Genomic DNA, 26262 nt, shown 5'->3' on the forward strand with positions numbered 1-26262 from the left:
GCTTCAACTCGAAACCGACCAAAACAAACCTTTAGTTCATTTTCACCGGAGCACGTCTGTGACTGTGTAGCAGTGTTTAAGCTAACCTTTATGCAACCGATCGTGGTTGATATCATAGAAACATATTCAAGACTTCAGTATCCAAGTAGCTGTTTTAGCTTTGAGCTCTCAGTAAACTTTACAATACCGCGCCAGGACTGCGTCAACCAATGACTAAGCTACAATATTAGCATGATTTAACCCTCATCGTTGCCTCTCAGGCACAAATCCAGCCCATCGTACTCTAAAGGAAGGCGTTAACAGGTGGGAAATGCAGTCCAGATCACCTTTAAGATTTTAACAGAGGACACATGACTTGACATTTTGCATAAAGTGTGAGAAAACGGGCACGCTGTCAGTCTGACAGACTAAATTCAGGGCAAAATTGAGCAAAAATTGAAACGGCGATTATTCATTGGCTAAGGCTAGAGTGTGACGGAGCTGCAGCGCAGGGAAAAAAGAAAAAGGGCTCAAACCCAGCACTCATAGGCACAGCGTAAACACGTGGGAGTGTTTTAAGAGCTTCTGGCTACATTAAGGCACAGATGTTGCAGCCAGCACAGGAGCTTAATGCTGTGTGTGACCGGTGCACGGCGACCTCTTGTATGTGGGTCGAGTAGAGGGGTAGAACAGGTAAGATACCCTGTAATCCCCTGTGCCAGTTTGGAAGAAAATCACTTATTGTGAAAGTCTGTGCAACAAGGGGCTTTAAAATAGCAATTTGACCCATATTTCACTGATATTTTTAGTTTGATAGTTTTGCTTTTGGTGTTATTACTCTGTTTGTGCCATGGGAACGAAGACGATTTCCACAATAAATAAATAACAGTTTAAAAATATGTCAGCCCCTCATGACGCAAAATAGATGTCATACTACAGATTAACATATTCCAGTCTTTCAATATCAGTTTTAACAGGGACTGACACTCATGGATGCTATATTAATGCAACAAAAACAAATTATTATAAATAATTGCTTTATTGAGAATGCGTAAGACACATTAGTGATTTTGTTACGGAAGTTGAAATGATGATGCATTCTTATTGTTGTTTGGAGAATGTGCGCCACTCCTGTCTGGCAGTGTGTATGGTTCAGGATCCATCATCTTGCTGTACACATCAAAGAATCTCAGCTTCCTTAGGAAACAGAGCCTTCTCATCCTACCCTTTTTTGTTGTTGTTGTCAATGTAGATGCCCGGGTTCTTGTACTCCCCCACAACATCAACATTCTGTCCCAGGATAGACACGAGTCGTGTAGCCGTCCTCTTCATACTGACGTCGATCACTATTTTTAGTGCTCTGTACTCCTCCTCCTGCCCATCACTAATATTTCCAACCACTGCTGAATTGTCAGAGTATTTCTGTAGATGGCATGACCTGGAGTTGTGCTAAAAGTTTGAGGTGCACAACGTGAGTAGCAATGGAGACGCCGCAGGCCCCTGTGTAGCTCCTATACTGCTCAGTCTCACATACCGCAGCCTGTCTGTCAGGTAATCAGTAATCGATGAGATGATGGACATGTCTGCTTATGTTTTATGTATTTACTCTATCACTAGCAGCAGCTTAAATCATATTAAATGCACCTGAGAAATCAAAAATTGGCAATCCTCACAATGCAGTTACTATCTGGATGGGAGTAAGCTTTCAGCAGCATGTAGATGATTGCATCACCCACTCCTGGATTTGATCTGAATTTGAACTGCAGAGGGTTGTGTGTGTGTGTGTGTGTGTGTGTGTGTGTGTGTGTGTATGTTTGTGTGTTTTGTTTTTACTCCCCCTTCCCTTGTGCTAAAAAAAACATCTTTTTGACACATAAGAAACATTTTAATGGCCTTAGCTCTTTATGGCACCATGTTTCAAAGTGCAAAAATGATTCTATACGGCAGATATGCAGCTTTTTATAAATGTCATCATATTTGCAGATAGGGTTAGGGTTAGACATCACTCATTAACTAATCACTATGTCATGCCTATTATTGGGTTATCAGGTCCGTAATCACAGATATATTTGTACTGCTATACATGTTGGATAATAACTGAAAAGAAGTAGTAAAGATGTAGAAGTGATATACACAGAAACCGTCCCACTGAGCCTTGTAATTGAATTTTATGGAAAAATCAGAGCTTTGATAATGAACTGAAAGATGCATCTTTAATGCATTGCCATGCTGTGCTAAAACTTCAGAACCACTAAGAAAAACTTTGACAGAAAGTCTTAAGTGTGTCTTCCGGGACTAAAGAACTATTTCTCCAGCGCTGGCTGACTTTATTATTCAGCTTCTAACATGGCTCTGTTAAAATACAAATATGAACCAAAGAGTCACAGCAATTAGCCCAATAATCGGATTTTCTCCGCTGACGAGCAGCGATGTTTTTTCATCTTTCCAAAATTTGGTGTGAACTCACTCTTTAAAAACCTCGCAGAATATAATAACAGCGATTTAAAAAAAAATCAAAATTCTGATTGTGCTTTTAAGCTGTAATTTGATTCAAGCTTAACTAGAAGGATGGATTTTATTGGTTTTTAGTGTTGTATGCCTGGGTGTTGATTGTCTGTGTCAGTTTTTGCAGCAGGTAGCTGATGCATTTGCTCGGTCAGCACTACTACTGTAAAAAAATGAATAAATACAAATCTGTAAATCTCAAACAAACCATGCTTAACATTACTTACACCAATTTTTAGATTGATGTAGATGGAGCTAACCCAAATTCGTGATCTTATAATCCAACTGTTCAGAGTGCCAAAAGGGGGGAAAAAAAGAAAAGGGGACACATGTCCGGGCGGATGTTGACGTCAGCGGTGAGGCCTTTTTTTGACTGGCTCACTCGGACAGCACGTTTTGACAGATAAATAGCGAGGCAGCCGCACGTGTGTTGCTAAACTGAATAAACACAAGCACTGAACTTCCAGCTGGCTTCATTTTTTTTGAAGACGATTGATGCTTAGACTTAATGTTGTATGCTGTCATTACCAGATACGTGTAGTGTTTATATTTATTATCATTAAGAAAATACATAGGACCAAATCACTGATTGTAAACATGGTAAATAATAAAAATATAATTAGCTTTACTGATATAATATATTTAGTATTATATATAACCTGAAGGATGTGGATTTAAAGTTTCCTTGTTGAGGAACTCTGTTGGCATCGTTACTGCTGGATCTGGCAACACATCTACCTGTGTAATTATTTTTTGGGGAAATCCAAAAATATTCCCATATCTGTGTCTCTTGAAGAAAAAGAAAAAAAAAAAAAAAATATATATATATATATATATATCTCACCACAGCAGGATGGAAGATAATCACTCACCCGTCATGAAACCTCATAAAATCCTGCAAAAAGCATCAAGCAGAAATGCATTTTTGGAAAAGTGTCAAAATCAGACTCCAGCACCAGAAGGAGCTGGTAAGCCTCAGAGCTTCTTCATTCTCAGCTTCTATGCCTCTGTATCTCTGAAGCTTGACCTTACAAATGAGCACACTGCATCACTGTGAGAATTGGTGTTTCTGGGCGGTGCAAAGTGGAGTAGAGCACATCAGAGTGCAGGGTATCTGAGAGCAGCAGAGCACAGAGAGGCAGGCACATCCGCCGCTGGAGGGATCAAATCTGTACCATCTGACGCTCAAGGATTTATGGGTTTAGTCAAAATTGCTTTTCCCACTGTGCAGATTAAGCACCGTAGGATGTTTTCTACTCAGGCCGTAGAATAGCCCAGTGTGCTGCTGTCGCCGCCGCTGCTTCTCTTGCTGTTTTTCTCCTTCTTATCGGCTCAGGCGCTGGAGAAGGGAATGTATCAGGAAGGCAGAGTGCTCCGAACCCAGGAGGGGAGTGGATTCTGATTGACAGGAGAGGTCCGTCCTCTGGGGAATGTGAACCATGCAGGTGGATGCGGCGTTTGTGCTCTTCTGTGTTTGGCTGGCGGGCGCAGCTGGGAAGATGGTTCAGTCGAGAGGTCACAAGCTGGAAACCTACAAACAAAGCAGGTAACAGCAACAAGGTGTTGAATATATAGGGCTTTTTAAAAAACTGATTGCATTGCCTCAGCAGGATTCAACTGAATCATTTATTGGAAGATGTGCACAGAAACCGATCTGCAGAAGTTTCTAGTTTTTCATTAAGAACTTCATTTTATTCTAGTTCATTTTTCTTTTGTTTTAGGTGCACACAGTGTTGTCCACTGTTTCCTGTGTCACCTGTGCCGCTCCCTCCCCCCTTTGAAAATAGATTTTTTTTTTCAGACAGCAGATTGGAGAGAGGATAGAGTGGGAGACCTAAATCCCCACATCTATTTATGTATTGTTGGTGAATGCTGTGTTCTCTTGCCCCGCAAATGCTGCAGATCAGTTAATGACCGTTTTTCCCTACCGGCAGCAGTTGTAGTCAATTTCATTTTCAGGTGATTATTTAGGCTAATTGCTGCCTTGTCAATGCACCTATTGGATTAGACTTTTACCCCCCACTCTCCACCCCACTACCACCTTTTTTTTAGGACTGAACTAGATGTGGGAGTCAATAAAGTCGCTTCATTTCTGCACAGTATTGATCAAACAGGCTCTGACATCAGTGATTTAAACGGCAGGGATTTTTTTTTTGTTTTTTGCAGTTTGACTGTGTAGCATAGCTGAAGAAAAGTGACCTTCACACTACAAAACATAAACACTAAAATCAAAATTGAGCCACAGGAGGTTGATCTTTTAATCTTTGAATGTAGTTTCCAATCCGATGTCAGGTATTTAGAAAGCAGAATATCTTAATGTTATCAAAAAGAATATAATTTTAAAGATATTTTACAGACAAAGTAAGGCTCTAAGTAACAATTAAAGAAATGACCAAAATGAAGAAATGAAAGAATGACCTGGAAAAAAAAATTAATTAATTTTGGCAATATACTTGGAGATTATAAACCTGTCAGTGAAGTACCTGATTAATTCACATGTTGGTTTAGCTCCACTGAGAGTATTTCATGTTTTTATCAGTATGCAAATATAGAGGTACAGGTGTTTATTACACTTCAGATACACTTGAACTGGACTGAATCACGTTGGTAGGAAATAAACAAAGTATCATACACTTTGACAAAATGTTACCATTTTTTTTTTCACTCATTAATTTCAAATGAAAGCACAAAAAAAAAGAGATTGTATCAAAATTCTGAAATATGTTCGTCATGTATTTGAAAAGCAACAGTTTAAATTTCCGGCAAAAGTGTTTCAAATGAGCAGAGTGTGATTATATCTTCAAGTGGCTTCTTTGGTGAAATATGCCAACAGCCCACTCAGTAGCAGAAAAAATACTCAGTTTGCTATTTCGTGAGATTTCGTAACACATTTTGAAGCTGAATATGTTAAAGACCTTTTGTAAATAATGGCTAGAATATTAATAATTATTGAAATTATGATATCGGTTGATTAAGTCATTCTATCAGCTCTACTACAAGATTATTTGCACACTTTCAGATGGTGTTAAAACCCAATGAAAGCAAGACTCTGATCAGCGCACAACCCTGACATTTTTGCAAATAAATGCACTTTTCCCCATAAATAACCAGTGCAGATTGGCCTGTTCCAGTGTAGCTTTTACAAATAAATGCTTTTCTTGTAGAATATATGCAAATAATTCAACTTTAGCCTAGAGCTGCCCCAGCTGAGAAACTGTATTTGCTTTAATCTCTGGTAAAGATAAGATTTAACCAAGCGGCAAAGTGCAAAACTGTACGCTATCAGCGTTGAATGATTTGCATCCACTTAATATTTTCAACAAAGCCTATCAAACCATAATCCCCCAGCCTTTAGATACAGTATCAATTTTTCATGCTATAACTGGTGATATTTATAGATCAGAGCTGATGCCAAACAGCAATCGGCTCTCCATTAAAACTGAGTGAAATAAACAAGCTTGATGTGATGTATCTGCTGGTCTTTGATACACCTAGTAGTCCTTAGGTTTAAAGGATAGTAAGCGAGCGTGTGTGATGCTATTGGAGGCAGTGTCTGCTGCCTCTTTAGATGTAAACAAGCCACGATGAAATTCCAGTCATTTAAAGTGATCCTCTGAGCCCCGAGATGATTAAGAAGATCATTAAGCACAAGAGGAGCACAATCGTAATCGTCTGTGGAAAATCTGGAAAAAGACAGGAAGCACAACTGGCTCAAAGCCGCTGCATAATCTTTAAATGCCAGTGTCGTCTTCTTTATCACATCTGTGTTTCGCTGTTTGTTGTTTTCTTCCCGAACTTGTTAAAAGTCCTCTCGCATCAGTCCTCTCTCTGCTCTGACATGCACAGCCTGTGAATACAAATCAAATGTAAATCTCTCATTTCTCTTCTAGCATGGGAAGGGGGGGGGGTGCAGGGAGGGGGATCACATATGCGTATTTAGAAATCAAACCCTTTCTCCCTGTGTTTCTCATCACTCCACTCCTCTTCTCTTGAGTGTGAAATCGCAGAAGCGTCTGTGCGCTGCTGGCGTGGGCTGTGGGGGAGCGTTAACTGTTTTACTTTCTTCACTCGCCGCCTTGAGGAGGATGAGCTGCGGGTTGGGGAGAGGATTTGTGTAGGACAGCTGAGTCAAGAAAAGATCTGAGGAAAAACCTTCATGAGGTTTAAAGGATAAATTTTAATGGTCGCTCTGATGATTCCTTGGAAAGAAAAAAATTTAATGAGAAAAAAGAATCACTCCTTGCCGCACAAAGACAAAATTTAGTTGCTACATGCTTGGTTAAAGCTGACTGGTTGGGCTTTTTTAAAAATGTTTTAATATTCTAGAAATTCAGCTTATACGTGCATAACTGTTAGCAAATTAGCCTATTAGCCAAGAGTAAAGCGGTTCATTTCTGTGACGTTAGCAGCAAATGTTCAGTAGTTGTTGTGAAGCTTTTTTCAAATGTAAATGAACGAATCGTTCTATAAACTTTGAACGCCCTCTTCTTTACTTTAATGTTTCGTTCTGCTTTCTGCCCTCGTGGACCGGCATACATAAATGTGTCCAGATCAACCGCCACGCAAATATGGCCCATTAACCCTCATGCAGACTCTGCAGTGACGTGCGTACACGAGCCCGCGGCGGCAGAAAACATAAAAAGAAAAACATTTGAAAAAGCAAACAATGTGGGGCCATAGAGCAGAGCAGTGTGCAGACAGGCTGTGTGGCGTAGGCAGGCAGAGAAAGGATTGGAGAGGCATTTCTGCCAAGAGGATTAGGAACCAGCTGCTGGATAGACGCACACGAGGAGGGCCCAGCACCCGTTGCCCATGAAAGCGCTGGAGCCAGCAGCGATGGAAACCCTCTTCTCACTGTTTCATTTTTCTCTTGTGCTCTCTCTGCTTTGTGTTTCTCCTCCATCTCTCTCTCTCTTCCTCTGTGGTATTTCCTTAATGCACGTCTGTAGTTGTCACAGGGATTTGGCTCTCTGTCTGTCACAGCATGCTCTACTCTATTAATCCATTTTATGCTTTTTTGGAGTTTATCATTCTCTCGCTGTGTGTGTGTGTTTGTGCGGACTGAATATGCTGCCTGAAAGACATTTATACAGAGGCAGCCCTCTTGAAAAGTGACACCAGAAAAGAGCTGGATTGCTCTAAATTGGATGTGATGGGCATTATTTGCCCTCATGTGATTTGTGGATGAAATGTGCCTGACGTAACCGGATGTACTACATCTCCTTAGGAATGGAAAATGTTCAAAACAACACGTGAGAGCAGCATAGATTTAGGCTGGGGGTGGGGTGCAGGGACAGATGGTTTTCATTATTGGCTCGTTATTTTTTTTTAATCTGTAAAAAAAAAAAGTGAGCCGAAATTCATTTTTACAGACACCAAGGCGAAATGTTTTGCTTTTCTTTGTCACCCATATTTAAAAGCAGTTATTTACAACAGACAAACCTTAAAAAATCTCCACACGATTAAAAAGCAAATCTAGAAAAATATACCCAGGGTGCTTTTCTGCTTGTCTGCCTCTTGGTATTCAATATTCAAACACAGTTTCTGCTGTATTTGGCCTTTGATCATCCCAGACTCTGAATAAAAAATAGTATTCGAAAGTAACCTACAGAAACGCCACGAAGCATTCCTCAGTGTATTCAAATAAATATGTGAATTTACAACCAACAAAATAAGGAAAAGGTTGAATTTCTAAGGTAAAACAAAAGAAAGCATCACAATATCTTTGATTAAAGCTCTGCTGCGTTGTAAGGTGGTCTCATTTGCATATCTATTTTAATGGAACAGGTTGCGAAGAGACGCCAGGATGGATGGCGGAGGAGGTCACAAAACTGGAAGGTAAGTTGTACAAGTCTTTTCTGGGTTATATTCAGCATTCAAATCTGTGTAACAACATGTTTATTGTGCATTTATTATTTTTTCCAGCCCAATTTACAAGCGAAGCCCAGACATGACAAAATCTCTGATGACAAAATCCGAGCAGCTCCTGAGAATAGACGATCACGATTTCACCATGAGGCCAGCGTTTGGAGGTCAGAAGCTCTTAATTAATTAGGAAAGAAAAAGAGATAACATTAGCATCCTTGTGGATCAAGTGCAGCTGAATACGATCTGTGCGGCTTCCTTGTGAGCGTTAAGCTCTTGACTGACAACCTCCTTTCAAGTTGTGCGAGAGTTTCCTTTTCCAGTTCAGTGCTTCACAACACCAGAGTGTTAACACATTTCCTTTCGCTTCCCTGCGTGTTAGAGGGATTTGATGTCAGCTTTCTTTAGGATTATGTTGAAATAAAGGCACACAGGCTTTTGTTTCAGAAAATACACTAAGTAGTAATGTTTTTATGTATTTTTTAGCTCTCTTTATGCATCTGTCTGTCGAGATAATATGAGAGTGCCCTATTTAACCAAAAAAGTAAATAAATTTAAAAAAGAAGAAGGAAGCCACGTGCTGTTTTTTTTGTCAGACCGCTTTTAATCACACAACAATCTGCTGCTGCTGAAAACAACACCAGATGACCCCTCGCTGAATCCTTTTTGGCGGTGTCCGAGTTTAACCAGCAGGTACATCTAGAAGGGAAAGCTAGCGCTGTATTTTACTCACCGCCGGATCCGCTTTGAGCCGTTATTATGACCTGATTGTATCTGTGCGCTGGTGGAGGATGATCGTGGTGATGCAGAGTACAAAGGCTGAAATAGGTCAAAAGAAGAAATCGGAGCCAAACTGTAACCATCATGTCATGAGCGGCTGCTCTGTGTGTGTGAGATCACGGTTCCTGTCAGAAGCTGCGTTTCTGCAATAAAAAAAAATGGTGCTGGGTGCTGTCACATCCATAAGCAGGCAGAAAAAACAAACCATGTCCTTGCCTATTTCGATTAGTGCATTCATTTTTCTTTAGGACTTTTTGCTTGTAGTAAGTCATCTTTACTTTTTGCTTGCTGAAAAATAATGTCAGCACTAATGCATTTCTTATATGATGCCATTTTCCTTCAGGTCCTCCAATTCCTGTTGGTGTAGATGTTCAGGTTGAAAGTCTGGATACCATCTCAGAGGTGGACATGGTAAGTGTGATGCTGCACAATGCAGTGGTCAGCTGTTATACCGAGTGCAGTTTTAAGGTAGGTGCACTTTGGCCCCTGTCTTTGCAGAGGAAAACAACTACTGTTCGTCTTCCATAAGAGCAGACTTATTTTTATTCATGGCCATGGTTCAGGGGGTTGGGAAGCTCATCTTGTAACTGAAAGGCTGCCGGTTCGTTCCCCAGCTCTGTCTGTCTTGGTTGTTGTGTCCTTGGGCAAGACACTTCACCTACCGCCTACTGGTGTTGGCCAGAGGGGTCGATGGCGCGATATGGCAGCCTCGCTTCTGTCAGTCTGCCCCAGGGCAGCTGTGGCTACAACTGTAGCTCGCCTCCACCAGTGTGTGAATGTGAGAGTGACTGAATAGTGGAATTGTAAAGCGCTTGGAGGGTCTCAAAAAGCGCTATATAAATGCAATCCATTATTATTATTATTTTTGCTGCTTTCTGTTTCTTGGCAGCATAATTTCAAGGAGAAATATTGCAGTGCTGTTATTTAAAACTTTTAATCTTGTTAACACGTCCTGTTTTTCACACGCTAGTCTCGTCAGGAGTTTAAAAAAGAATAGCAGTCTATGCCACGGCTGAGTATTTCCTGGGTGACGTGAGCGTTAATGACTCTCATCACAACTTCTGAGCCAGTGTTTGAGCAGCTTTAGCACTTCTCTTTTGTCATAGATGGCGATGAGGAACACTAGCAACACCTCATCAACCTCATGAGTGTGAATATTGCTGTTCCTTTAGAATAACATTAAAAGCATACCATTACATTGTGCCATTCTCATATCTAAACCCTCTACAATTCTCTCTTCTTCTTTAGAATTGTTTTCTACTCAAACATATGAACATAAGCCTTAATTACACCTTAATTACTGCAGTATTAGAACTTGCCATTTCTTAACTCCGTTTAAGGAAGTTTTACTGAGTTTGATGAAGGCAGGTGAGATGATAAAAGTAGGCACAAATTAAATGAATACTCACTTTTTCATTTTAACTCAAGAGTCCATGGATTTATTTTGTGACCTTTATGTTGGGAAACATTGGACTAAACCACGTAAACTGTCCATAAAGTAGTGACCAACACACTGATTGTCATTATTATCAGTCAAACAGCATCATAACTTACCTTTTCCCAGGGGACACAAGATTGAATGCGAATGCTAGACTTTTTTTTGCAAAGCACGACATATAGTTTATAATAAAGTGAAGATCCGAATACTTTATAACACTCTCGTTTCTTTCTCCCTTGCAGGACTTTACCATGACGCTGTACCTGCGTCATTACTGGAAGGACGAGCGGCTTTCCTTTCCAAGCACCAACAACCAGAGCATGACCTTCGACAGTCGCCTGGTGAAGAAAATTTGGGTTCCTGACATGTTCTTTGTTCACTCTAAGCGCTCTTTCATCCACGACACCACCACCGACAACGTCATGCTGAGGGTTTATCCTGACGGCAATGTGCTCTACAGTCTCAGGTAAACCGCACTGCGTGTCTTAACATGGCAAAGAAAGACTCGCTCACTCTGAGAGCTTTTAACCCTGAAAGTGCTTTTCGCAAGCACTTTATATTTAATAGGCACAGTGAAAGGAAGGCTTAATGAAAATTATGAAAACCACCACAATATAAAAAGGTTTCATTCCAAAAAGAGAGAAACAAAACAACCTTAAAACACACAACCATACAAAAATCTCTAAAAAGGTCGCCTTTGATTTCCTGTGTGGAACATCACAGCAGGTCCATCAGCATTTCGTGAAACAGCATTTGATTATTCTAATTAGCGTGGCAGAGTGGAGGGGAGAAGTCAAGTCATTTTTTAACCTCTATTCAATCAGGAAAGTCATTTCTAAACCCGTTTGTGTTCCAGTGACGCTGTGGCATAAGGACACTTGATTAAAATTGGAGAAAACAAGTGTGAGAGTGGATAGAACTCAAACAACCCTCCAGTGGGAGACTGTATAACATAGGTGTCCAAATTTGGCCCGCAGCCTAATTACATTTGGCCTGCGAAGCCATACCAAATTACTATTAGAGCTGGCCTACTGGTGTTATACAGGTAATATATATATTGTTTAGTATTAAGCTTTGCTTGTTCCATATTCAGCTTTCCAGCAAAACGTGTTTGAGTCCATAAGAAAAGATTCATTCTTATATCTGGAGGAATAAATATATTTCAATAAATATTAACGTTAGCCCGCAACTTTGTATTTGTGTATTTGAGTTTGACACCCCTGCTGTATAAGAAGGGACCTGGAAAAAAAACCATCTTTAATAATGCTCTTTCAAAAACGGCTATATAAAAGGGACACGTCAAGTCAGAGTCTCATTATGATGCACAAAAGAACCAGCCTGAGTTTGAACTTTAGAAACCTGCATAAGGAGATTTTTGAAGCTGACATTCCTGCTCCTCTGATGTGTCCTGCCTGTTTTCCCTGCAGAGTCACAGTCACTGCTATGTGCAACATGGATCTCAGCCGCTTTCCCCTGGACACCCAAACCTGCTCGCTGGAGATTGAGAGCTGTGAGTGAATTGAACAGAATCTGGCCAAACATGTTTGTCAGACACACCTCTTATTTTCTCTGGGAATCTTTTCTCTTCATTTTCTAATTCTTTTCCCATAACTTCACCAGTCCTAAGTCTGGGAAAGTCCTAGGATTGTAATTGAAACTCTCAGCATCTACGAGAAGCTACTGGGGCTTTGGATTCGGCACCTTTGTCGTGTTTCTTCTGTTTTTTTCTTCGGACCTACGTTACCTGTCCTGATTTGGCTTGTTCACATTTCCTCTGCAGATGCGTACACAGATGACGACCTGATGCTTTACTGGAAGAAAGGAAACGAATCCCTGAACACAGACGACAGAATATCTCTGTCCCAGTTCCTCATCCAGAAATTTCACACCACCACCAAGCTGGCTTTCTACAGCAGCACAGGTACCGTAATCCACAACCCGCCTACTTCTAAGTCAGACACCGAAATCCAACCGATTATGTAAATGCGACAAACGCGCGCGTAATGCATGCAAAACTAAATCACAATTGAATTAAAACTTCAATAATTCTAATTTCCCTTTGTAAGTCTTTTTCAGCTAAAGGATCAAATCTTCCATACAAGAAAACGGTGTCCGTTGAATTATAAACCAAAACGACTACACTAATATTTTATCCTTACTGCGAAACAAAATGAATCAGACTCCTGCCAACTACTTGTATGCTGCTAGAAAGCCACACTGAGAGCCTGGCAGCCTTTTGATTATCATATGTCACTTTTCAGAGCAACCTGAAGCATAAAAGGGATTTGGTGTCCTATCATTCTTTGCCAGAATAGCTGAGAACCTCTGCTTAAAGTGCTGATATGGTATATATGCCAGCCAGCGTATGACAATGTGTGAATAATGGTGATATTTCTTTTTCCTAGGCTGGTACAATCGTTTGTACATCCACTTCACCCTGCGGCGCCACATATTCTTCTTCCTGCTGCAGACTTACTTCCCTGCTACTCTCATGGTTATGCTCTCCTGGGTGTCGTTCTGGATTGACCGAAGGGCTGTCCCCGCCAGGGTACCGCTAGGTACGCCGTGCTACTTAAATCAACTATTATTTTACCTTACTTTTATTTTAATTAGACATGAAAAATACTGAGATCTATCCCACATTTATGAAACTGATTATTTAAACTGACATAAAATAAAGAACAATGAACAGCACCTAATAAACTGCAAAATACAAATGAACACACTAGATTATATATTAATACAGTAATTTAGATCATTCCAGAAATCCAATGAAATTATCTTCATTTCTTGCCATATTACCACCGAGTGAGATAAAGCTCAAAAATGAACGATGAAGTAAATCAATATGTGGGGTTGTTTTGGTTTTTTTTTTTCATGTTTATAGTGCTGTGCAAAAGACTTGAGCCACCTTTCCTTTCTTTATTTTTTGCTTCAAACGAGTCAGACTTTCTCGTAACTCTCTTGAGCACTTGGGACATTTTTTTTTAAATTCCTTGTGTTTGAACATTTTCAGAGGAATGTTTTGTTGTTTGTTGAGCTGCTTTACAATGACCAGTTTTATATCTTCAGGCACGTTGTTACTAGCAGCAAAAACACATTTGTTCCCATTTATTTAACCGAGCCTTTGAAAAATCTCCATAAGATAAGACAGCTTGACATGCATTGAATAGTATCTTTTGCACCAACCAAGTCTTTCCCAAAGAGCTAACTGGTGGAAACTTGGCTGACCTTGGCATTATGTGCAGTGTGTCCTTAAAAAATGTGAGGACAGAAAAGAAGACGTGAAAGGCCGAAAAAGCTATCTACAGTAGTGATGTGCGATACCACTGATTTCCTTTCCGATCCGATACCAAGTAAAATTCAGGGTGGTATCAGCGATACTGATCCGATACCGATACTCTGTACAAAAACTTAATGTTTCATTGCATTTCATAATACAATATATAATTGTATTATGTAATTGTAATAATAACATAACCATATTGCTTCATAATGATTAGAGGACATCAGACAACTTGTTTTTATTGCTTAATAATGCAGAATAATCATATAGAAATAAAAAAAACTGACGTTGTGCGCCATTTGAACATGTTGCCTGCCTGCAGCACTAAAGGACTCTGCGAGAGATGTCTGTCTCGCCCTAGCAGCACCTGTCCCTGTCCTCCTCTTCAGTTCGCCTCAACATAAGCTTATCATATTCTGTGATGTGATTTACTCCGAGGTGTTTGACGAGGTCAGTGGTGTTGCCACAACAACGTGTCCACACAGGACTCTGTTTGCGCTCAGCCATTGTTGTGAGTGTGCACGCCAGGGGCTGCGACACATTTATACAGCCGTATTTCGCATATGACTATGAAAGGCGTAAGAGGAAGTAGTTCCTTCCAAATTAGACGATCCGAATTGTATAGTTTCTTTCCACTGCGTTCATTTGAATAGAAAAACTACAAATTTACCCCAGAGTACTAAAATATCGATATTATAATATGAGAATCGATTCTAGAACATAAATTGCTGGTATCGGAAGAATCGATATTTCAGTATCGATCCGCACACCACTAATCTACAGCAGATGAACACTATCTGAAAGTCAACAGAAAAGAAATATGGGAAAGAAATATGGAAATACAGAAGAAATATCCTGCAAAGATGTGACACGTGAACTATTGCTAAAGCTTAATGAGAAATAATCTCAGTGGAAGAGTTTCTGTCAAAAATTCTTAAGGAAGGTAAACAATGAGAAAATGCTGAGGTATAGCAAATTACACAACGGACTAAAGTGGATTAAAAGTGGACTAAAAATCAGTGGCAACAGGTCTTATGTGGTGATGAATCTAAATTTACATTTTTTGGATCAAATCTTTGTCAGTGTACAGAGATCAGGAAAGAGGTAGAACAATAAGTGTCTGCAGCCATGTTCCCATGTATGTTTGCATATTTCAATAAATTACTGTATCTATTTCTCATTTTCCTAGCAAAATAATCAATGAGCCAAACTTTTGCATAGTACTGTATATGCTGTGGTTGGCACTGTTAAATAATAGAAGAAGCGTCTTTGTTTGAACCTCTTGGCTGGGGCTTGTGAAGCTTGCGTGTTCCCCATGCTCCCCGTCTCCTAGTGGGTTTTCTACTGGTGCTTTCCAGTTTCTTCCCACAATCCAAAGCCATGCATGTTAGGATCATTCCTCTTCTTTCAGCTGTTCCCATTAGGGCTTGCCACAGCAGGTCATCTGCCTCCATCTCGCTCCATCATCTACATCTGCATGCTAGGTTCTAAACTATATGTGGGTACTTCTTTCTATCTAAAGCACAGTGAGAGTGGCAAATGTACCACATAAGTAAAATTTCCATTTCATTCTTGAAGCAAAGAGTTATCAGCTATGCTAGAAAACACTAGGCTAAACACTGCGTATCATTATCACTATGCGTGTTAGCATGGTAAGGCTAGCTAACCAGCTACCAACACAAGAAGAATTTATTAAGAAACTAAAGACTCTGAATCTTTAGCTGATAGTGAAGTTATACAGGGAGTTTAGCGCTGACTTGGCAATCCATCCGACAGTCGTTTGATTCAAAACCCCCAATTTAAGCCAAGTGGTGCTAGCAGAAAAGACTGACACGAGCTGGGTTATTAGAATTCAGCCTAGGAAAAGCATGAATCATCGTACATTTCACAGTATTATGCAATAATTATCTGAGCTGGGACAAATCTTACTAGTGGAAAAATTTTAGGGAAGACATTTAGTGCATTTTTTCCTTACCCTCATCACTAATCATCTCAAATCCTTTCAGGGGGTCCAGACCCCCAGTTTCCCATCAGCTTTCACAGTGAGTAGGTGGAAGCTATTAGTGGAATCTCACCAAAGTCTATAGTGAACATAAAGATTCTGATTTATTACACCCCAAATGTAGCCATTTCTGAGCTATTTAGTCTGTGGGAGACTAAATAGCAACACAGCTGTGACTAAACTTTGTTCGATTCCCTTCAGGCATCACCACCGTGCTGACCATGTCCACCATCATCACCGGGGTCAATGCTTCGATGCCTCGGGTCTCCTACATCAAAGCTGTGGACATTTACCTCTGGGTCAGTTTTGTCTTTGTCTTCCTTTCGGTGATAGAGTACGCAGCGGTGAACTACCTCTCCACCGTACAGGAGAGGAAAGAGAGGAAGCTGAGGGAGAGAGTAAGTGTTCCTTTCATGGTTTTTTTCCTCCTCTGACTTTGCCTCTGGTTAAGAACAGACTTAACTTTTGATTTTTTTTTAATGGCTCACACTGACAAATTTTACACAGATACTTTATCTTCACCACATCTGTGTAATGACTTATGCAGCAGCATGTTTTATTCTGACACATTTTTTTAGTTTTAGAAGTAGTGTAAGGATGCAAATATCTGATTTTTCTTTTCTTTTTTTGGATAAGCTGTGAAAGCTACAACCTAAAACAGTACTTAAATTTGTTTGTCCACTGCCCGATGTAAGGTTTATTTTTTTTATGTATTTAGTGGTTAATGCTAAAATATAATTATTTTAGTCATCCATTCATTTTCAAATTTAGAGTAATAAAGCACACTATTATTTTTTTAATTAGAATCTCAAATTACTTATTTTGCTTGCATTTCCTGAACAGAACTATTAGTTTTAAAAAATATTATACTTGATTAAAGTCTTGTGTGCTGGCTCAGATTTGGGAATAAAACATTTGTTACTTAACTGATAAATAATAATACAATTTTTAGTTTTAAACAAGTTTTTTACAGAATTCTAAAATATGTGTTTTCTTGTTTTATGACAGGTTAGGCGCTGTAACTGCTTACCTGTTTGATATTCATTCTAATTTCTAATTTTCGAATTTCCACAGTACGTCATATTTTTGGTACAGTACATTTTTTCCCTTTGTAGTTCTAAAATTTTCATTTGAAGCTTTTGGCCATGTCGTAAATCTCAGGTTTGTATATTACCTCGCATTGTACTGGAATTACTTTATTAACTGAGCATTTCAAAACATTATCATCATGACCATAAATAAGGGAATCTAATATGTCATTGCTTACAAGAAGTGATCAAAATGCTCTGCTCATACAAAAAAATTATTTACATTTGGCCAATCATACCTTAAAGAGCAAAGCTGTTTCCAGCATAGTTGTTTTTAGATCACTCGCAAAAGTCTGTTCTGACAAATTATACAGACACAAGTTTGCAATTTCACCACGAACCTTAAACTGGCACGAAATGTGAACAACATCAGTGTCAAAATGAACAGACTTTCCCTAGAGGATCATATCGATGACAGCTGGGTCTGAGAGACCAAGCAGCTGTTTTCAGAGGAAGAGTCTATAATGTTCAAGCCCAAAGATAAGTGTGCGCAACTTTTCAATTGACATTGCTGGAGAAAGTGCTCCTTGAGACTTCCTCCTCTTCCACAAGATGCTAATTGAAATTCAAGATGAAGGGTTTCTGTTTTGACACACTGATGGACATTGAACGTGCACTGCAGACTAGTGATTAGTGTCAAAAGTAGCAGCTGGAAATGTTACAGAGCCGCACAAGTAACAACCTTCAACAGATGCACTTTGTGTATATGTTTATATACCTAATATATCTCAATTTTAATTGTACTACAAATCTGTGAAAATGCTCTACTTTTCTTAATTTGAATCTTGTTATTGGTACATGGTTATTGCAAATAATACAGTTAATAAAACCAAGGATGGAAACATTTACGAGACGTAATAATAGTTTCGTCTAAGTCGACTCTGATTAGGCTGACCTGAATTTTATACTGAAATATTTTCCATATTAAAATAATTATAAACTGATGAAAACATGATTTAATAATTTATATGCATTTCCAATAAACAGATATATTTTCTTAACTGGCTTACTTTAAGCTGCTCTCAAGGCTATGGGAAATTATTTCTGGGACTACAGCTCTTTAACTATATTGGTATTCTTCATCTGCCAACTGCTGCAGCATATGGAGCCAAATTGCCCACGTACCCCGAGGAAGATTTCCAGCACAAACATCCTTCCATAAATGTTTCCTACCAAAGTTATTTAAAGGCCATGAGTGTACAGACAATCATACATATAGGAGGAATTCACTTATTTATAATGATAGAAAGTCTACTGTAATTCATAACTCTTCGTGTGTTTTTCGCTAGCTTCCATGTACATGCGGCATTGGCAACCCTGATGAAATGATGATCGACCCCCAGATCACTGGATATGGGTCCACAGATGTCAACATCACTGGAAATTATGGGTTGCCAGAAAACGGGGGCCGCCAGGAACGAATTTTGGCCCAAGTGGCACTGAACGACCCACAGATCACAGGCCAGGTGAAGGCATCTAGAGGCTACGTGAACATCTGGATAGACACCCATGCCATAGACAAGTACTCAAGGGTCGTCTTTCCTGGAGCCTACATCCTTTTTAACATCATCTACTGGTCCATCTACTTGTAACCTATGATGCATGAAATGCTGTTTTGTGCATGCTGGGACAGCAGGAGCTCAGCTCAGGAAAGATGATGCTGCACTTGAAGTGTTTGGGACAGAGAAACTGCGCATGAGATGCATGGGGACCACTAACAGATTGGTGACCATTGCCTTCTTGACCCAGCCACTTAACACCGATGATTAAAAAAGAAATATGAGCGACCAACTAACAGGACAGTCATCGATAGTCACTTCATCAGTTCTCTGGTTTCTGCTGTATCTATAGTTCTGGTGACAGAAAGATGTCTGAATGCTGTTGTCGCCTGAGGACGCAGAGATGCACGTACATGGACTTGTGTCACTCTTCAGGCTAACTACTTCTAGTTCTAGATGCAGTGACTCCAAGCACACTTTCAACACCGAAAGTGTGAACTGAAAACATACTGACATTGGCTAGCATTGCCAGCAAATAGACGGATCCTTTTTCCTCTTCTTATGAGCTACACCTGACAATCAATAAGAGACTAAAAATATTTAAAGGTTTAATTTAACATGTTGAGAAATATGTTTGTTTGTTATATAGCGGCGAGAAACTTGATACCACTCTCATACTTGTAATTAAATATATGGCTAAATCCAGTAATAGCCAGTTAGCTTAGCATAAAACCCCTAACCAGGTTAAACAGCCAAGGTACTTGTTTCCGTCCAGCATTTCTATAATAACTACAGCAAGTTATATATTTTGACTGAATCCATACAGAAACAACCATAAAAGCCTGGTTTTATAAGGGGATTAGTGCTACTATTTCTCTACCGGTATAAATGCTTAGCTAATACTCAGAAGTCCTACTATTTTTCTAACGGTATGACTGCCTAGCTAACGCTCAGAGGCAAGAAAGAGTCTGGCAATTAAATTCCCAACAGAATGTCAATTTCTATAAAGATTAAAAAAACAGATTACATCTTGTTAATTAGTCAGCCTTTGAGGTGGTAGTTGGCAAATTTCGCCCAGCTGCTTCCCCCTTTTCCCCAGTCTTGTGTGCTCAGCTCAGCCGTCTCCTGGCTAGACCTTCATATTTACTGCAGACATGAAAGTGATATCACCACACTCTCCCAACTCTGCACGAAAGCAAATAAACATCTGAATGAAAGTAAATGTTTTTATTTTTAAAAAAAGGCAAATTCAGAGCTTATTCTTGAAGTTCCACGTTTTCTTTGCAGCATGTTAATATGATTCAGTTTAGCTTCAATTTTCTTGTGAAATTTGTATCAATGCAGTTATTTTGATGTCAAGCTACTGCGCTCCGTTTGTGTGACTTGACAACGTTGAGTAAAAAACGCAAAGTAATGCAGTCTATTAAAACAACAAATGTAAAAATGTATGTTTAGAAGTCCCATGCACCGACTATGATATTAACTCTTTTTATTTTTTAATGTTTCTTCTTTTTATTTTTTAAATACAACTGAAGCTCATCTCCTCTGTTTGGTGTTGTGAGGCTTTGAGGTTCGCTGTGACCTGTTAGTTGCTAGTTTTAACGTCTTTTTCAGCTTAAAAACAACTTTATACTTTGTTAGGCAAAAGATATTTTAAAAAAATATTACAGGTATTTAAAACTGTCATGTATGGGAAGATGTTTAATAAATGTTTTGGTTTCTGAAAATCGGAGCTTGAGTGCTGAACATCGTAGAAACAGAGAGATGCTTAAAACCTAAAACATAACACTTTGGATCATTTGAACACAGTTGATCCCTTTATTTTAATCACATTTTTCTGCTCACTTACACAGTATATTTAAACAGTCCTGGAGGATAAGTCTTTACTGTTATTAGTCACTGGGTTGCTCACAGCTCCAAGGTCTTTCTTCTCGCTCTGGCACATGTCTGAGTGCTGATGAGCATTTAAAACAAATCATATACACTGCGTATTATGTAATGCCATTAACCACTCACATGTGTGTAAAAGGATATATACATATACAATTACATTAAGGCTTTCCTCACAGAAAAGTGAGAGAGTGGGATATGCTGAAGCATGTTTTTGTTGTTTTTTTTGATCCAAGCAACATCCCGAAGGTGTCAATTTAAACTTTGTGCACCATCTTCTAATCTAGTGAAAGAAAATGCGAACAAAGGCATCACCACATCAAAGCTGGCAGAAAAGGATAAAGCATCAAAAAGATGTCCATAACCTGATTTTCCACCACATCTGGGCCCACTCTTAAGAGCCAAGATTTTTTATCAAGCTGTGTAGCTGATGAAAGTACGCCTAGAAATCTCAATGACTGAGAGAGAGGTAGTATGATCATGCAATCAAGTACAATAGGGCTACCCGTGGATAGAGTAATACATTTAGGGTTGATTTATTTAGAGGTTTGTGGTGTAAAACTGTGAGTGTATGCCAAACTCATCATCAGTAAATTCATGTTGTCCATTACCACAGACTAGAAAGATATTAGATGCCTTCATGTGTTCCCTGTTAAACTCACGATTGAATTTAAAATCCCTCTCCTCACATGCAAAGTCCTTCATATCTTAAAGAAGTCATAGTACCATATTGTCCTACCAGAGACTTGTGGTTCATAGAGTTTTAAATGTAGAATGGGAGGCAGAGTCTTCAGCTTTCAGGCCTCTCTTCTGTGGAACCGAAGCTGCTGGAGGAGTTCCAATGATGCACTACAGCATGCGATTACATTTCTTTTTTCTTTCTATCGTTTGCTTTCAGTTTGGTCTCTTTTCTCTCTCCCAGTTTTGATTCTGCTCCTCCCTGATATTGAGTCTTCTGGAGGTTTCTTCCTGTTAAAACGGAGTTTCTCCTTCTCACTGTCACCAAGTGCCTGGACATAGGGGACCATCTGATTGTTGTGGGGTTTTTCTCTTACGCTCAAGGATCTTTAGCAAAAAAATATAAAGTGCCTACTTGTTGTTATTTAAACCTTATAATTTCTCCTAGATGTATTTCTAATTTCAGTGTCACGAGGGAGTTCTATCACTGTCACGGGGTGCCGAGGCAGGCCGTGTGAGAATATAAAACGGACCCAAGATGCAGACTGCTTAAGTTGTGAGCGAGCTTTATTAACAAAAGGGTGAAACAAACAGGGACAAGGAGGAAGAAAACCAAAACCTAAGAATGAACTAAACTGGGAAAAGCTATGCAAAAACAAACCTGAAACCTTGAGTCGAGAAACAGAGATGCAGGGAGAATACACGAGAACATGGAGGGGAACAACACAGACGAACCAGCAACGACTAAGACAGAAGACACGACTTAAAAACACTCAGAGAACACAGGGAGATTACACACAGGTGAGGGACACAGCTGGGAGTGATTAACGTGACGAGACTAGGGAGGCGAACTGAAAACACTCACATAAGACGCAGACCTTCACAATAAAACAGGAACTTACACATGCAAGGACACAGACTAAGAAACGCGGACTTAATACAGGAACACACGGGCAGGACAGAGTAAACACTAAACAGAGGAAGAACAGAACCAACAATCACACTAATAGAAAACACAAAACGCTGGGTCAAAAGGACCCAGGACCATGACAATCACTGCCTTCCAGTCACTTCTGTTTCAGTTTGGCCAGTCTAAAGTCGTCTCTCACTTTCTTAAGCAGATCAGGACAGCACACTACATCCACAGCTGTCATAGACAGGGCCTTGGCTGTCCTCAGGGTGTACAACTGGGCCTTTTCAGCTCCTGGCAGAGTAAGAAATATAAAGCACAGAGTAAACATGAAAGAGATGATGGCTAAATTTCCCTTATCACAGTCTGATTCGGTTTAATTATAAAACATCAGTTCACAAAAGCCACGTGCCAAAATACCTGCTGCTTCGGTGTATTCCTCCGTATGATTTAATGCATCAGTGCAGATGTAGAAAAACGGATGAATACCAGGGACTATGAATGACACGTTGCCAAAGTCTGTAGAACCTGCCAGGTGATTAGAATTCACTGTGATAGTGGTTCAGTGTCGATTCAGTGAACAACAATGCTGAAAAAACACTAAATCACAGTTCTGCTGTTAGACATTTTGTCATATACAGTTCTTTTGCACAGAGCAGGGACAGAAGTGATTTATAATATTGTCATTTATGCTTACCGCAGAAGCTGGCTGTCTGCTCTGGAAAGTGAATTCCCAAAGCTTTTCCATTGCTTTCATACATGCTTGCCAGTGTGGCATTAGGTAGAATGTTATAGTAGGTAGGGGTTGGGAAGGTGATCTCCACCTAAATGCAAGTAAATGTAAGACCATAGCACATTTGGCCTGTCATGTTTAACAGCACATAAGGCCATGCATGCATAGTAATGTAAACTGCCTGAAGCACATGCAGACGAAGGAGAAAAGGAGCCTGAAGATAATCATGAATTATGTAACACAAGTTCAGCACTTGGACAGTAATTATGGAGATGTGGTAAAAAGGGGGATTGTTATATAACAGCAGTACTCTCTAGCACTGCTGTATCAACATAGACTGCTTCTACATGTCTCCAACATACAGGAAAGCAAACTGAAGACGCTTTTACATAAACATACTTGGCAACCGGTTGCTCCGGCAGCTGCCCTGAAGCAAGCTTCAGCTTTAGCCTTCAGGTCACATAGGTCTTTGAGCAACGGGACGCGCAAATAAAACTCTAATTCAGTGTATGCCGGGATAATGTTGGGCTTCTCTCCTCCGTGTTTGATGATGCCTGTAGCAAAGACAAAATCAGAACGTCAATAATTCAGCAGCTCACCCGGCTCATGATCAATCACACTTCACAGGATACTGTGAAGTGTGTGATACAGAAAGAAAATCATAAGTTGCCTTGTCTTTGGGGGACTGCACTGCACAAACTAATGAGTATTAAAATCCACTGGCACGTCAAAGACCAACAATTGTTTTAGAATGGTTTGTTCCAAAGACCCCACTGAATTTGGGTATTGTGCTGTAACAGGATGCACCAAGTCAGTCTGTGAAGTTTTTTCCCTCTTAGATATGTCACAATCAAATTTAAGAAGTATTATTGCAAAGTGGAAACGTGCAGAAACCACAGCAGCTGAGCCATGAAGTGTTAGACCACATAGAGCTACACAGCAGGGTGCAAACCTCTTCTGGCATTAAGATCAGTACAAAAACTGTATGCTGGGAGCTTCATGGCATGTGTTTCTACAGCAGAGAACCTCCTGCAGCTGTAAAGTATATGTAACTTAGTACTATGCATGATATAATATGCATATAGTCAATATAATGCATGTGAACACATCAGCATGTGATAGTATAAACCATATTAATGATTCTAGGAGAACTTGGTGAAATTATAAGCAGTGTGCATGGAGGTTATCGTATGAAAATGGAAAAACACCTTTAAAACGACAAACAAACAACAAACAAAATTTAGTTGAAGACCTATCAGGTGATCATTGTATGAAAGTTCTGACCCCTACTGAAGGAGGCATACCAGTTCCTGTGAATGTGAATGGACAGACAGATAATGATGAGCTAGCTATCGGCTAGATGAACTAATAAACTATGAGGAAGTAAAGGATAAGGAGGCACCTGACGGCACTGAAAAGAGGAGGGTTTTATTTTCCTTCCGGGATTTGTGTCTCCTCCTAGGATGGATCAAAGATGAGATGCTCGTTTTCTCCAAGGTCGACACTAAAGTCTGAAGCTTTAAGTGACCCTACCACAGCTTTTCCTCACCATGAATCCTCCAGTCTGGTTTGAGCTGCTGTCTGAGTACAGAGATGTTGTTATAGGCCAGGACGGCCGCATCCAGGGCATTCACTCCCTCCCAAGGGTATGCAGCTGCATGAGACGCCTTCCCATAGTACTTCACTAACATCCTGTGTAACATCAGCACGGTCGGTTAAGAGTTCCCGAAGAAATGTGAAGGTTAGGTGTTCGTTGTGAGAGATTAAGAGAGAAGTAAAAGAATTTGAAATGAAGCAGTGAAGAAGAACTCACTCTTCGATTATGATGCAAGGGTGAAACGAAGCATCCTGCTGAGCTGGATGAGCCATGAAGACAAGATCAATATCAGCAAAGGCCCCGGCATTGATTAGCTCAATCTTTCCTCCTAACGCCTCCTCGGCAGGAGTTCCCAGAACAGTTATCTATAATAAAGAGTAAAAGAATATTTTAATGTCAGGTCTGCTCACTGGAATCTTAGTTTCTTTTTTAGTAGATGTGAGTTTTCATCAAAACAGAAACGCTTTTAAATAAAGACTGGAGTAACAAATCCACCCCCCTACACGAGACCACTTTAAGACATTTAATCATAACATATTCTAAAGATAGAAGTTTATTTCCTATTATTGAAAAAATAAAAAATGAGACTAATTATTCACATCATATTACATTTGTTGCACTTGTTGAGTCACAGCAAACAGAGTTGGGGATTTAAAGGAGTGCTTGGGATTTTTTTCAGCTTCACAGTGTGTCGCACTCGGTTTTCATGGTGTGACTTGTTTAAGTCCGTTAAACCCGGCGACAGTTACCTTCACAGGCACCGGGAGCTCGGTCTGGTTCTCTAAAGCAGCCTTCAGCCCCACAGCGGCCGCAGCGCCCACCTCTGCTATCAGGTTGTGCCCGCACGCGTGGCCGATACCTGGGAGGGCGTCATACTCGCACAGGAACCCCACGTTCAACACTGGGTCTCCCACCCCTCCACCAACTGGACCCCAGCTGGCCCTGAACGCGGTCGGAAGTTTGTAGTGACTTTGGACCGTCCATGTCTGGTCCTGAGAAAAGAAGCGGACAAGCCGGTCGTGCGCATGTTTCTCGTTACCGGCGACTTCAGGATTGCTCCAAATGTCTCTACTCAGACTGTGCAGCTCGCCTTTGTGTGCGTCTATGCACCGCTGCAGGTCGTCCTTCATCTGCTGTCGTTTCTCCATATCGCCCGACAGCATGCAGGCGTTAGAGCTGGACTCCTAAAAACACAGGAAATGTATCCCAGTGAAGCATTGATGTGCTTCCCTCTGCTGGCTGATCAAAGGCCGTGTAGCCTACATTTAAAATGAATTTGCTCTCGGCTGGTGGTAGATTGGATCACCCAGAGGGACGCGCCGTCCGCTGTGGCTTCACATGTCCTAAATAAATGAACGCAAACAGGTTAAGTGCTTGAAACTGCAGTCCCTCAAATGGCCACGTGGTCCCATTAACTCCTATGTTAAAACGCCCAACTCTACAGCAAGAAAAAGAACATAATAGTCTCTCTCTTTTTTTATCAATTTAAACTTAATTACAGTGTTAGCTAGTGTCATAGCTATATTGACTGACACATGCTGAAACAGGCAGACAGAGCTTTCACCCGACTCACAAAACCTGACCTCTCGCTGTGTTTGTGATGCTGATGACTTTGGAGCATCTATCCTTTAAAATACTTTAACAGACCGTCCAGTCTGCAACACAGTTTTAAAACAAAATTTAAACTACACCAGTGTCATTGTGCAAAATTTGCAGTGGGCAGGCCCAGCATGAACAGACTAGAGCTGACCCCACTTAATCCACTTAATCCTGTCCCCAGTGGTGTCCATGATTCTGTTCTTTAAAAAAAAAAAAAACACCCAAGGACAACAAGAGTGGTGTTTTACTTCTCCTTTAATAGGAATGTTGTTGGTGGTGATAGTGGCTGGAGGGGAATCCTGTGAATTTTGCCTAGGGCCCCAAGAGGCTGGAAACACCAATATACAGTTTATGGGTGGACTTTGCTACCAAAACTTGCTAGTGTTAGCACATTACTTGCAATGCCCTCTTGT

The 26262-nt window shown here is 40.2% G+C and overlaps 2 protein-coding genes across 3 annotated transcripts; one reads left to right on the forward strand and one right to left on the reverse strand.

The window, feature by feature from the left end:
- Positions 1–240: 240 nt before the first annotated feature.
- LOC146686464 (gamma-aminobutyric acid receptor subunit rho-1-like) lies at positions 241–20169 on the forward strand. 2 transcript variants are annotated; one of them, XM_085440621.1, is made up of 11 exons: positions 241–303; positions 3821–4030; positions 8272–8322; positions 8410–8516; positions 9473–9540; positions 10810–11033; positions 11995–12077; positions 12348–12488; positions 12973–13125; positions 16057–16253; positions 18233–20169. In XM_085440621.1, exons 2-11 carry the CDS (start codon positions 3924–3926, stop codon positions 18533–18535), a joined length of 1434 nt encoding a protein of 477 aa, XP_085296747.1. In that variant the 5' UTR covers positions 241–303; positions 3821–3923; the 3' UTR covers positions 18536–20169. The 2 variants fall into 2 exon arrangements, with proteins under 2 accessions (XP_085296747.1, XP_085296748.1); XM_085440622.1 differs by lacking the exon at positions 241–303 and adding an exon at positions 492–672.
- Positions 20170–21559: 1390 nt separating this feature from the next.
- LOC146686465 (peptidase M20 domain-containing protein 2-like) lies at positions 21560–25593 on the reverse strand. Its single transcript, XM_085442130.1, has 7 exons — positions 25000–25593; positions 24467–24615; positions 24203–24345; positions 23053–23207; positions 22618–22744; positions 22341–22448; positions 21560–22214 (listed from the first exon to the last, which is right to left on the reverse strand). Exons 1-7 carry the CDS (start codon positions 25411–25413, stop codon positions 22078–22080), a joined length of 1233 nt encoding a protein of 410 aa, XP_085298256.1. The 5' UTR covers positions 25414–25593; the 3' UTR covers positions 21560–22077.
- Positions 25594–26262: the final 669 nt, after the last annotated feature.

The sequence above is a fragment of the Copadichromis virginalis genome, linkage group LG19, assembly GCF_057382275.1.
Source record: "Copadichromis virginalis isolate Kocher_CV1m ecotype Utaka linkage group LG19, C_Virginalis_male_GT1.1, whole genome shotgun sequence".
Taxonomy (NCBI): Eukaryota; Metazoa; Chordata; class Actinopteri; order Cichliformes; family Cichlidae; genus Copadichromis; species Copadichromis virginalis.

What these genes read in the sequence shown, in the direction of transcription:
- LOC146686465 (XM_085442130.1), bottom strand. Translation starts at nt 25,413, where the DNA reads ATGCTGTCGGGCGATATGGAGAAACGACAGCAGATGAAGGACGACCTG. An exon ending in CCTTGCATCATAATCGAAGA is followed by an intron (nt 24,346 to 24,466) that starts GTGAGTTCTTCT and finishes GATGTTACACAG; the next exon opens with GATGTTAGTGAAGTACTATG. An exon ending in CCGGAGCAACCGGTTGCCAA is followed by an intron (nt 22,745 to 23,052) that starts GTATGTTTATGT and finishes ACTTGCATTTAG; the next exon opens with GTGGAGATCACCTTCCCAAC.
- LOC146686464 (XM_085440621.1), top strand. Translation starts at nt 3,924, where the DNA reads ATGCAGGTGGATGCGGCGTTTGTGCTCTTCTGTGTTTGGCTGGCGGGC. An exon ending in GAAACCTACAAACAAAGCAG is followed by an intron (nt 4,031 to 8,271) that starts GTAACAGCAACA and finishes TTAATGGAACAG; the next exon opens with GTTGCGAAGAGACGCCAGGA. An exon ending in CCCCGCCAGGGTACCGCTAG is followed by an intron (nt 13,126 to 16,056) that starts GTACGCCGTGCT and finishes GATTCCCTTCAG; the next exon opens with GCATCACCACCGTGCTGACC.